At 40.9% G+C, this 12,929-nt stretch overlaps 2 protein-coding genes across 2 annotated transcripts in view; both read right to left on the minus strand.

Annotated features, from left to right (window-relative positions):
* pfkfb1 (6-phosphofructo-2-kinase/fructose-2,6-biphosphatase 1) overlaps positions 1 to 12,929 on the minus strand; it is a 97,179-nt gene that overhangs the window by 76,947 nt on the left and 7,303 nt on the right. The window lies entirely within an intron of this gene.
* Positions 10,056 to 11,434, minus strand: LOC114559095 (P2Y purinoceptor 1-like). Its single transcript, XM_028583538.1, has one exon. It carries the CDS (start codon positions 11,368 to 11,370, stop codon positions 10,261 to 10,263), a length of 1,110 nt encoding a protein of 369 aa, XP_028439339.1. The 5' UTR covers positions 11,371 to 11,434; the 3' UTR covers positions 10,056 to 10,260.

Genomic DNA, 12,929 nt, shown 5'->3' on the forward strand with positions numbered 1-12,929 from the left:
CTGTGGTGGTGTGCATTTCTGTGAGCATAACATTTAACAGCTCATTTACAAAAGGAAGAAACGCACCGCACAGTACTTATTGATGAATGAAGTGAAATGTTGGGAAAAGCTCCGTACAGCATGACTATAGAAATCTGTGAATACTATAATATGAAAAAATATAAATCAAAAAACTTTGAGAGCAAAAAATGCAAGACATATGTAAGGTATTGAGACATGTTTTACTATACGTAAGAGACATCCGTCCAGAATTATTTACAACAAAACAGAAAATAAAGAAAGAAGTGCAATATCGCAAGACTACAAACACAAAAATAAAACTGTACAAGCGAAGAGTTGCACTGCATCATGTCAGAAAACATTATCTGTCAACACAAGGGTTGGAGTCATTCTGTGGAAGAACTTTCTATCAAACAAACACATTTTTAAGACATTGACATGTTGCTGGTAAGCAGTGTAAATATTAGGGCTGGGTATCGTTCAGAATCTTTTCGATCCGCTGCCAATTTCGATACCTCAGTTTCGATACCGATTCCTAACGAAACTTTTTTCGATACCATGTTTTAAAAATCATTTCAACCTCAACAAAAATACATTAATCACAAAGCTTTAATTTTCCACCTTAATTGTGAATCAAAACAGTTATCAAAATTAAAAAATTCTGGTAAAACTGCTCACTCAGAGTAACATTAATAAAAGTGCCTTGCCTTGCAAGCTCAGCCTGTCAGTCAGTCATCAGGGCAGAGAAACCACCGTTGTGGCTGCTTGTCTAAGAGGAAGTGTAACGCTTTCGGCTCGCCATTAATATCATATCGCAGCAAACGCTGTCTGCGTGAAGTTTTGAAAAACTGTAACCAACGTGACATCTCTGTGACTTCAACAAAACTGCAGACAGTGTGTGTGTGTGTGTGTGTGTGTGCGCGTGTGTGTCTCGGTTGGAGCTCTGCTCTCTGTCAATATACAGAGAGGACAGGTAAGCTTGCGCTTACGCGCTGAGATGCTTTTGGAACCGAAATTTGGCACAGAAAGATAAATAATTTTTCATATGAAATTAAAGGATTGGAGTATTTTTTTCGATACCATAAAAGTATTGACGTTCGGTACCCAGCCCTAATTAGGTATAAATTCATTTTATTTGAAAGTCCGGCCCCCAGAGTGTCTGCTTAGAAAAATTCTGGCCCTTGAAAAATTGTAGTTGATGACCCCTGCCGTATGGACTCTATTGTCCTATCGGATCACGCCCCAGTGCTTTTGCATATTGATTGTTCTAGAGAGCAATAGGAACAATCTTGAAAAGGAAGTTACTAGGTAAGAATAAATACATGAACAAGCACCCACAGTTGCGAATCTAAAAGCGCTAGTGACTGCAAAGACCAAACTCAATATTGACCATGCTCGCCACGTTCAGAAGCTATTACTTTTCACAAAGCAGAAGTATTATGAATTTGGTAATAAGTCCAGCCGCTTATTTGCCCACCAACTGAAAAATCTGAACAATGATTGCTCAATCAACATGATTAGAACTCCCTATGGCGACGATTCCTGTGACCAATTGACTATCATAGTACATTTAGAGATTTTTATAAAGACAATGTATGTCGAGCACTTAATGTCATTCACTATCTTAATACCCATAAAAACCCAGCATTTGTAGTAGGGCTGTCAAAATTGCTCAAAAATGACGTTTGAATATTCCAAGGTGGCGCACGACATCGTGACGTCAAAATGATGTAATATCCGGCCGGCGCGTCCAATTTATGGCGCTCGAGCCGAGGTTGCGCACAGCTCTTTTTTTTCAGCAGCGCGCGACAAAGCAGAAACAGGAGCCTGAATGAGTTTGCGAACAATCGGATTGCAGGACTCTCAGAGTGACTGCAAGTCTCTCTGATAAACTTACTGGGTTAAGATGAGTTCTTTTATGGTGAATGAAAGGCTTGATCCGACGAAGTAGGTCACTGAATCAAATCGAAGCATTGACGGCAATGCTGCTGCCAGTTCTGCCATTGTTTACCTTTTTCTTCTAGTCCGTAGAAAGAGCAACGTCGGTAGCCTTTGCTCATTAGCGCCACCGCTGTTCAGGAGAAGACTGCAGCTAGTGTCGCGAGCACCAGCGCAGGTAGAAATAGTCACGGCAATCTCATGATGTCACATATGTATGCCCAGCTGGGCTGCGTCCAGTATGTAACGGCTTTCAGGCGCGCTAGCAACGCAGACAGCCAGACAGCCTCTGCTACTGCGAGCATTTTTTTTCCACTTTTTTTTTTTTTTTTTGAATATTAATTTTCACCTTCGAAATTCCTTTTTTAAAAACTATTCGAATATATATTCGAATTTAGAATATTCGTTGACAGCCCTAATTTGTAGTTTCGTTTGACGCCGATGTTCTCAGTTTTTAGGTTCCAGTTTTATCAATGTGATTAAAACTCTTAACTCTGACCCAATAGCAAGTGTTGTAGACAAGGGTGCCCCGTCACCTTTATTGTTTACACTGTTTATTGAGCCCCTGGCCGAGGCCATCAGGACTAATCCGGACATAACCGGTATTACAGCAGGTGAAAAGAACCATGTTATTTCATTATTTGCTGATGATGTCCTCCTGTATTTAAGTAATCCTGAGAAATCAGTTCCAGCAGTTCTGGACTCTATAGCCTCATTTAGTGCTCAGTCAGGTTATAAAATTAACTGTCGCGCTGGCTTTCAATATTCCCCAGAATATGACCATACGTCCTTTTCGGGTATAGAAGAATGGCTTAAAATATTTGGGTATTTTTGTCAATCCTGATTTGAACAATCTATTTGAGACTAATTATTCCCCTCTGATTCAAAAAATGTAAAACGGTTTGAAGAAGAGGACCTCCCTTCCTTCTTCGGGAGAATATAAGAATGAACATCCTCCCACGGTTAAACTACTTATTTCAAAATCTTCCGTGCTACTTTACCTGAGCACTTTTTAAGTCGCTAAACTCCTATATTTCTCAATATATTTGGAATTACAAACATTAGCGGGTTCGGTTTTCTAAACTTACCAAACTGAAGGAACTGGGAGGTTTATCCTTTCCCAACCTACAACTTTATTATTGGTCGGTTCAACTCAAAATGATGATGAATTGTTGTTTATAAAGAGGAGGGATACTTTATGGATTAGTCTTGAGTCTCTGGCATGTCATCCTAGAAGGCTTGAATCCCTCGCCTTTATTAATGATATGGACCAGATAAACGCTCTCAAAAATAGTATTATTTACAACACTATGGTCTAGGCTAAATCTCTTAAAGGGCTGATTTCAAACATTAATTCTTTACTGCTGTACTCTGACTATTCAGCCTATGACTCACTGAAGCTGCTGTGGGAACGTGATCTGGAGGTCACATTTAGCTCTGCAGATTGGACCAAGGTGTATTTTACACCTGTTCGCCTCTGGAAAATGTTTCCCCACAGTTCAAATCTTTGTTATAAATGTAAAACACACAAGGGTACATTTATTCATCTGTTCTGGGCATGTGATCACATCCAGACATTTTGGAAAGCGGTTCATTCTGTGGTCCTGGAGGTTATCAGTAAACAGTTTACATTATCCGCATCATTTTATCTGTTAAACCATACTTTGGAAAATCTTTTTGACACAGACACCAAATATCTGTTTATTCTTTTATTTCTAGCTAAAAAAAAATGTTGGATGTTTTTTCATGAACCGTACCACCCCTTATATATATATATATGTGTACAGTATATATACTTTTTCTGGCATTGGTGTGTCTGTTAAAAACTCAAAAATCAATAAAAGAAATAAAAAAATAAAGTATACAGGTTCTGATAAATCCGCTGAATGCTACCTACCTAGCAACAAATTTCAGAAAGAGTTAGTTAGTTACTAGCTATAGTTAAAAATCTAGAAAGCAATTTTTTCCTCAGATGTTGCTGGAGACCAAAACAACAAAAACGTTTTACAGCAGTAGTAATTAATTTATTTTGGTCCACTCGGTAATTCTGTGTGGGTTTGTCACTATGAGCCCCTATTACATTACATGTAGTAATTTGACCAAGAAAACTAATTTCCATAATGCTTATTTCCACCTTATTCATGGCCGCATGATACCTTGAGTGAAATATAGGCATGTATTTTGTTTATTTCTTTAACTGAACTGGCATCTGCAAGACTCAGAAGTATGCCACAGGTGTCTTCCCTTGTCTTAGAGATTTATTGGAAATAAACCCAGCCACTCACACCCTAAATGAGATTAGCTCAGTTTTTTTAAGAGTGTATATTATATTAACAATTGTAAGGTGGCCAAAAACAACTCCAAATGAATGCTGATGTTGCTCCATGTGTGCTAGTTGTATAAATGGACAATTGTTTGCTGACACGTTAAAAACATTTTAAGATGATAATATGCAGAGTTCTACTGCAGCTTGAACACTATGTGAATGCAAATATTTATTGAGCAAAGTTCTGTTTCTCTTCTACAGTGATGGGGTCATATCCAGCCCTGGCATTTGTCCTGCTGTTTTCAGCTACTCTGTCCTCCAGCTGTGATGATGGAAAAGTACTGCTTTACCCTATAGATGGGAGCCACTGGCTTAACATGAAAATCCTGGTGGAAGCGCTTCATTCTCAGGGCCATCAAATCACTGGACTACATTCCTCCACCAGGTGGTACGTTTCCGAATTCTCACCCCATTACACCTCCATCACCATCACCCAGGAGCAGTCCCAAAACTTAGAGAGCCAAGACTTCATGACCTCTTTTTTGAAGAGGTTAATAGAGTTCACTATGGGCATTTCTGGACTTCTATAGCAACCTTTTCAACATGATGGGGGGGAACCAGATTGTTGTGGCCCACTTCGCCATCGCTCCTTCTCCTCTGTCCTACGTCCCTGAAATGTTCACTGACCAGTCTGACAAGATGGACTTTTTCCAAAGAATTGATAATATAATCCATCATAGAATGTTGGTTTACATGTACCACTGTGTCTCAAATCCGCCTTACCAGGATGTGTGTGACACCCGCGGCGCTACCATTGGGCCCGGGTGGGCCTGGGCCCACCCATTTTAGGTCCGGGCCCACCCATTTTGACCCAGGCCTATAGTGAGTAGTGAGTGATTTTCATTCTAGCAGTTCATCCAATAAGCAGCCAGAGGGAAGCTTTGAGTGAAAGCTTCTCAGCCAATCAGCGGCTTCTACCCCACGTGTGGCCTCTTAAGCCCCGCCCACAGGCTGCATCTGACTGAAGTCAAAGATGCGTCTGAAGTCACGGGGAGTAGCTGAGATTGCTGAAGTGACAACCTTGGATGTTGAGTCTCTGACAAGCACAAGAATATTATAGACCCAGAAAAGCCATACAAACAGAATATGCTCAAACTGTCACGGCTTCATCATGACAAACCAATGAAACCCCTAGACAGTGCCATTTTCTGGATTGAGTTTGTCATGAAGCACAAGGGAGCAGCACATCTGCGCACCGAGTCATATAAGTTGCCATGGTACACCTATCACTGTCTTAGGGCTGAAACAATTCCTCGAGTAACTCGAATAATTTGATTACAAAAAATGCTCGAAGCAAAATTCTTTGCCTCGAAGCTTCGTTAAATCAATGTAATTAAGGTTGTATGGCTCACTGTGTTTCCGCACGGAGGATTATTACTAGCGCACAAGAGGTTTGCGCTTCTGCGGACACAACACAAGCACAGACAGTATATAAACACAAGACTGACGGCCCAGATTACAAATGAAGGAAGACAAAAATAGCGAGGGTCTATCGGTAGGATTCCACACAGCGAAATTTCGCTTTGCTCTCATTGAGGTTGAATGGAGACGAAATTCGCCCTGATTGAGCGAGATGAGAGCGAATCGCCGAGGGGAGCGAAATAAAGTTGACGAAAGTTTAACTTTATTCAAATAAGGACCACTCGAGAACCAATCAGGTCCGTGTGTTTGTGTTTGGAGGCGGGAGTTACAAAAAAAGTCTGACCAAGAAGGCGGAGGTTATCAGCCCCGTATCATGAAAATAACACAAATTGTTGTTTATATGTCACACGAACTTAAACAGGGCAAACACACCACCAAATAGACCACTGTAGATAGTTTAAACACTCAAAATGATTCAGCTAGCCGACAGGTCACCCGCTAGCATGTTCGGACATTGCATTTCATTGTAAACATAGCAAGGCAGCTAGGCTACATAGCCAGGTTACCAGAGCATTTATGAGCTAACATTTTACTGATGGTGTGCTGCTGTGCATTTTTACCGCCCTGTCTTCTGACAGCCCGGGACATTTAAAAAAAATGTTGCGGTCAAACTTTCGCTGGCCGAAATTCGCGAGGTGTTTCGCTGTGCGGAACCCTACCGTAAGAGGAGAGACAGGCGAGAGAAAACGACAGAAAGTTTACATCACCTCTGTAACAAACACCCAGTGTACTCATCCATTCCACGGAGCCAACCCGACACAAGGTAGCTAGCGTTTGCTGCTGCGCTGTTTACACAACTAGCCTACAGCATGCTACTCTGCTAATAGCGATGTGTTACCAACAAGCTAAAACAAAAGCTGTCGGTTTGTAGTCTAACTGTTTATTAATTTGCTTCTAATCTTTGGAAACTTAGCTGCTGCCAGAGACAAACCGGCTCCTCCCCCCAGCATGGCTACTTAATATGCACGTGAATGACGTCATCATGCATTCTTTATTCTTTCTCCTCACCACAGATATATCTATGCTCCTCACTGTGTATTAGGCTTCTGAAAATGTGTCCCCCTGAACAGTGTAGTTGAATAGCCCTGCTGTAAGCTTCATACAGTCACATTTACCCTCTGGTCAGTGAACAGCTCTTTTGCATATCCAGTGCAAAGAGCCAGAGGCAAGAAGGGGAATGGGGTGAAAAATATTAACATTTGGGCCACCAAAAATGTACTATTGTAATGTATTTTTTTTATTTATTTTACACTGAACCTTTTTTTAACATTCCAGCAAACATACAAAAAAGCACTATATAACTTAAAGTGCTGATATTATACTTTTTGGCTTTTTCCCTTTCCTTTATCGTGTTATATATCTTTTTTGTGCATGTTATAGGTTGACAAAGTCAAATAGCCCAAAGTCCACCCCAAAGGGACTTACCATCTCCAACAGAAAATACTGTTCACAAACGCCCTCATACTCTGCTTCTGACTGGGTTGTTTTTCTTACCTAGATACTGCGCATGTGCGACTCCCAACAAAAGATGTAATAGAAGTGTGATGCCTCACTCTGTAGTTAAAACAGAGAGCTCAACACACAGGGTGAAAAGAGGAGCTGCAGCAATGTGCAGTACAACAAAAATATGGTGTTTTTTTGAAAATTAAACCATGTAAACCTATTCTGGTACAACCTCTAAATACAATTATGAACTGACTAGTGAAAGAATATAAAATACTTTGTACGCCAACAAAAGGTGTACTAAAAGTGCATTAAAAAGAGTGCAAAAGAGAGGATGGACCAACAACAAATGAATAATCGTCTAGACATAAGCCTACTTCTTCAAGAAGTGGCAGTTTCTGTAATAAAGTAAACCCAGCGCACTATAGCTGTAACATTAGTAGAGCCATGAAAGCAGCAAACAAACAAACAGGATAAACGGAGATAGATTGTAGCTGACCTAAAAAAACCGGCATGTTTCTAACAGTTGCGTGACCAGAGACATAACAAACCCATAACAAATTTATAATCGTCCTAAACATTAACCTACTTCTTCAGGAAGTGGCAGGTTCTTCTTCATGAAAAATAGCTTTTCTGAATTCTCACATGAAAGTCAGTTCCTTGTTACGAGAGTAGTAAGTTAGAGCGAGAATGGCACATGCGTTGACTAAGTGACGCCAGTAAGTGTGTTGTTAACCAAGGAGAGCAAGCTGGGAGTGAGAGTAAATTTGCATCAAGTACTGCTGTGTGAAAAAAAAGTGAGATGAAAAAGAGAGATAGCGCAGACGATGTAAAGTGGGTTAACAGTTAACAATAAAACAACAAGCTTCTGAAGACACAGTAACTTCATCTGTTGTCAATACTGCTGTTTCCCCGTCTATATATACAGTGGTATGAAAAAGTTTAGGCACCACTCTGAGGCGGCATAATAATTTACTCTGTTGTCACAGAAAATGATCACAGTGGCATGCCATTCATTTTCTGATAAAGCTGAGTACTGGGATATTTTCCAGACAAAGATTTTAAGTGTAGCAATATTAAGTTGTATGAAATTATATCAGATGTGAAAAATAGGCTATACAAAAATTTGGGCACCCTTGTCATTTTGTTGTCACAATTGGTTTGGTGAGCTCATTAAGCCTTGAACTTCATAGACATGTGCATCCAATCATGAGAAAAGGTATTTAAAGGTCCCATGACATGGTGCTCTTTGGATGCTTTTATATAGGCCTTAGTGGTCCCCTAATACTGTATCTGAAGTCTCTTTCCCAAAATTCAGCCTTGGTGCAGAATTACACACACTAGAACCAGTCCCACATAGAACTTTCCTTAGTATGTGCCATTTCTGTGTCTGTAGCAGCCCACAGACCACCTCCAAAGACCTACAACATCATCTTGCTGCAGATGGTGTCGCTGTGCATTGTTCAACAATTCATTGCACTTTGCACAAGGAGAAGCTGTACGGGAGAGTGATGAGGAAGAAGCCTTTTCTGGACACACGCCACAAACAGAGTTGCGGAGGTATGCAAACACAAATTTGGACAAGCCAGCTTCATTTTGGAACAAGTTGCTGTGGACTGATGAAACAAAGATTTAGTTATTTGGTCATAACAAGGGGCGTAATGCAAGGCGGCAAAAGAACACAGCGTTCCAAGAAAAACACATGCTACTAGGGCTGGGTATCGTTCAGAATCTTTTGATCCGGTGCCAATTTCGCATTTTAGCAAACGCTGTCTACGTGAAGTTTTAAAAAACTGTAACCACACTTGAGACCAACCATGACTCTCTGTGACTTCAACAAAACTGCAAACAGTTTACTCCGTCCGCACCTCTCCGTGTGTGTGTGTGTGTGTGTGTGTGTGTGTGTGTGTGTGTGTGTGTGTGTGTCGGAGCTCCGCTCTGTGTCAATATGCAGAAAGGACAGATAAGCTTACGTGCTCAGATGCTTTTGGAACCGAAATTTGGCACCAAAAGACAAAGAATTTTTCGATACTCATAGGATTGGAGTATTTTTTTCGATACCATAAAAGTATCAACGTACGGTACCCAGCCCTACGTGCTACCCACAGTAAAATTTGGTGGAGGTTCCATCATGCTGTGGGGCTGTGTGGCCAGTGCTGGTACTGGGAATCTTGTTAAAGTTGACGGTCACATGGATTTCACTCAATAGCAGCAGAGAATAATGTTGAAGAATCAGTCAGAAAGTTACGCCGAGGCTGGATATTTCAACAAGAGAACGACCCAAAACACTGCTCAAAATCTACCGAGGCATTTATGCAGTGGAACAAGTACAATGTGCTGGAATGGCCATCCCAGTCCCCAGACCTGAATATCATTGGAAATCTGTGGGATGATTGGAAGCGGACTGTCCATGCTCGGCAACCATCAAACCTAACTGAACTGGAGATGTTTTGTAAGGAGGAATGGTCCAAAATACCTTCATCCAGAATCCAGACACTCACTAGAGGCTATAGGAAGCATCTACAGGCTGTTATATTTGCAAAAGGAGACTCTACTAAATATCGATGTGATTTTTCTGTTGAGTTGCCCAGATTTATGCACCTGTCTAATTTTGTTTTGATGCATATTGCACATTTTCTGTTAATCCAATGAACCTCATTTCACTACTGAAATATTACTGTGTCCATCAGTTATTTATAGATGAAAATCATGGAAATTGTCAGGGGTGCCCAAACTTTTTCATACGACTGAATGTGTGTGTGTATATATATATATATATATATATATATATATATATAGTATATATATTTATTTATTTTAATGGATCAATAGTGACCGTGCATGGTACTGGGCTGCGATCCCCAAATGGCCTACATTATGTGATCCTTATTTCTGTTTTGAAAGAAAACAATGACACATCAAGAGCTGTGGTTCATCTTAACTTCCTTTATTTGGATGACTTAGCATATAGTTATCACATCATGAAACCTAGATCACAGCACAGATATACAGCAAAACTACTTTTTTAGGCAAAGAAAGCAACTCATAAGAAAAAGACTGAAAATTGAATTTACATTGTCATCAATTCACACTACTAGTTGTGATTAGGCTATATATTTATTACTATAAGTTCATGTTAACTCTTGTTGAACTTCATCTGCAGTTTGAGCCACAGGCACAGAGCTGGAGTTTGACAGAAACAACCGGCTGGACATCCGACGAGCTTGCTGGAGCAGCTGTCTGAGCTGAGCAGGAATATCTTCATTTCCATGGAGGTAAACCAGAGGGTTGAGAGCACTGTTCAGACACACAAGGCCACGACTTATCTGATGAGCAATGTAGACTACATTAGACCATTCAGGGCATATCTTCTGTTTTTGCAGAACTCTTGACCAGAGGTTGAGGTTCTTCAGTACATGATAGGGGATGTAACAAACAGAGAAGAGAAGAATCACGATGAACAACAACTTCAAGCTTCTCAATTTCAGTACCTTGTGAGTGGCATTTGTGCGGCAAAGAACGACAATCACATGTCCATAGCAGCCCAGTGTGATGAGCAATGGGATACAAAACCCAGTGAATGTCCATCCAAGGCTGTATTTCAGGTAATCATCCACATGTATCTTATGGGTAGTATCATAACATTTCCCAGGCTTGTTTCCAAATGTTTTGCTGTAGAACATGTCTGGAAGACTTTGAACGCTCACCAAGAACCAAACCATGACTGAGATCCGTACACAGTAAGAGACAGTTATTCTTCCCATCACTCTCACTGGATGGACAATAGCCAGGTACCTGTACACACTTATACATGTAAGGAACCCGATGCTGCCATATAAATTCAGGTTGAAGCAGAATCGTGTTATCTTGCAGAATGTGTCTCCAAAGATCCACTTGCTCTTCATAAAGTAGTACACCACCAAAAAGGGGAGTGTAAGCAGGTAAAGAATATCAGCAAGTCCGAGGTTGAGAACAAACACATTAACGATACCCAGTTTCTTCCAATTCTGCAGCATAGACTTCAATCCCCATCCATTAGCTAGCAGACCGATGATGAAGACTAAGATGTAAACAGGAGGCAGGAATCGGTGTTCAAAGTCAAAGTTGACGCGAGTACAGGAGGAGTTATTCATTCTGTCTTCTGAAAAGAAATTAGTTCCTTGGTGGATGATCTGGCTTATGAGATGTGGAAGACAATGTGAACCACTATTTGGTCCAAAAAGACTTCCGCTTTCAAGCATTGTGGTCTCAACTGCATATTAGAATCACTATGAAAGATGTGCAACATCTCCTCATGTGCATGTGTCTTTTGCAAGGTTTTACTTAAAATAAACTAAACTAGCAAACTAGCTTTTAAAACTAAACTGAAAACAAAAAGTCAGAACGAAATAAAAATAAAAACGAATCAAAAATGCAAAACTATAATAACCTTGGTCCTTTGTCCATTTTCTTGCGCACAACCACTGCACATTATTCACACACACACACACACACACACACACACACACACACACACACACACACACACACACACACACACACACACACACACTAATATACACACTGTATATTAGAGTGCGGATACCCGACCCGAGACCGATGGTACCTGATGGGCTGGGCCCGGTTCGGACAGATATTTCGAAATTATGTTCGGGTTCGGTCACATCAGTGCGATAAGGCATTTGTTGTAAAATGGTGCTGCGGCTTCTTTAAGAGAGCTCGGTGTGTGGGTGTGGGTGTGGGTGTGTGTGTGTGTGTGTGTGTTTGTGTGTGTGTGGAAAGTGGGCAGAAGAGAGATAGAGAAAGAGGAAGCAGACGTGTGCGTGCATGCGACTGGAGCAGAGTTAGTGTAATAAGTTTAAGTTTTGTACACAGTGTTTGCGGTTTCCGAAATAAACCCCAGACTGAAAGCCAAGTTCGTTCATTTGCTCATCAGAAACGGGATTTTAACGCCGACGTTATTCATTTTATAACGTCGGCCCTGGAGGTAACGAGTCTCCCCTGGTTTTCTGACCACGGTTGGAAACGAAGCAACAGGAGAGGTTAACACTTTGAACATTTTAAATTAAACAGCTCATTAACGTGCGCTTGTTGCCCTGTGTGCGCTGATGCGCTCATCTGTTGACATTTCCGAATGCCTTCCTACAGTTGCTTAATAAAAGTGGGCTTTCCACACAAACAAACGTACATGTGTCATTAGTATGAGAAAAAAATTAGATTTTAACTGTGTCGGGCTCGGGCCTGGCTCGGACAGAAAAATGCAGCTCGATCAGCATTCTAATATCTATATCTATATATATACTGTATATATATATATATATATATATATATATATATACACACACACATACAGTATATACTCTATGACATTCCATGTTTTAGCACAAAGTACAGGTGCCTGGAATTTTTTTTAAAGTATTTAATCTTTATTTATCCAGGTAAGTCGATTGAGAACAACTTCTCATTTGCAACGACGACCTTTTAACATTAACATTCACACAGTTCCACATTCATACCTGGAAGCTGCCCAGTACAACCACCGTCTGATCTGCTGGCCACTGAGCAGCTCCACTGGGGCGGTTGGGGTTAAGGGCCTTGCTCAAGGGCACCTCAGTGGTGGTAATGAGGTCTTGCGACCGCTTGCATGGACCATGCAAAGTGCTGGCCCACTACATGACGCCCCCGCAGGCTCACCGCTGCTCCTCAGTCAGAAGTGACTGTGGCGGCCGCAAGAGAGAAAGACCTCACGCTCCAGAGTTTAATACAGAAAGGCTCTATAACTGTTGCTAGTTGCTTTTTT

Source organism: Perca flavescens, chromosome 7, assembly GCF_004354835.1.
Source record: "Perca flavescens isolate YP-PL-M2 chromosome 7, PFLA_1.0, whole genome shotgun sequence".
NCBI classification, from domain to species: domain Eukaryota; kingdom Metazoa; phylum Chordata; class Actinopteri; order Perciformes; family Percidae; genus Perca; species Perca flavescens.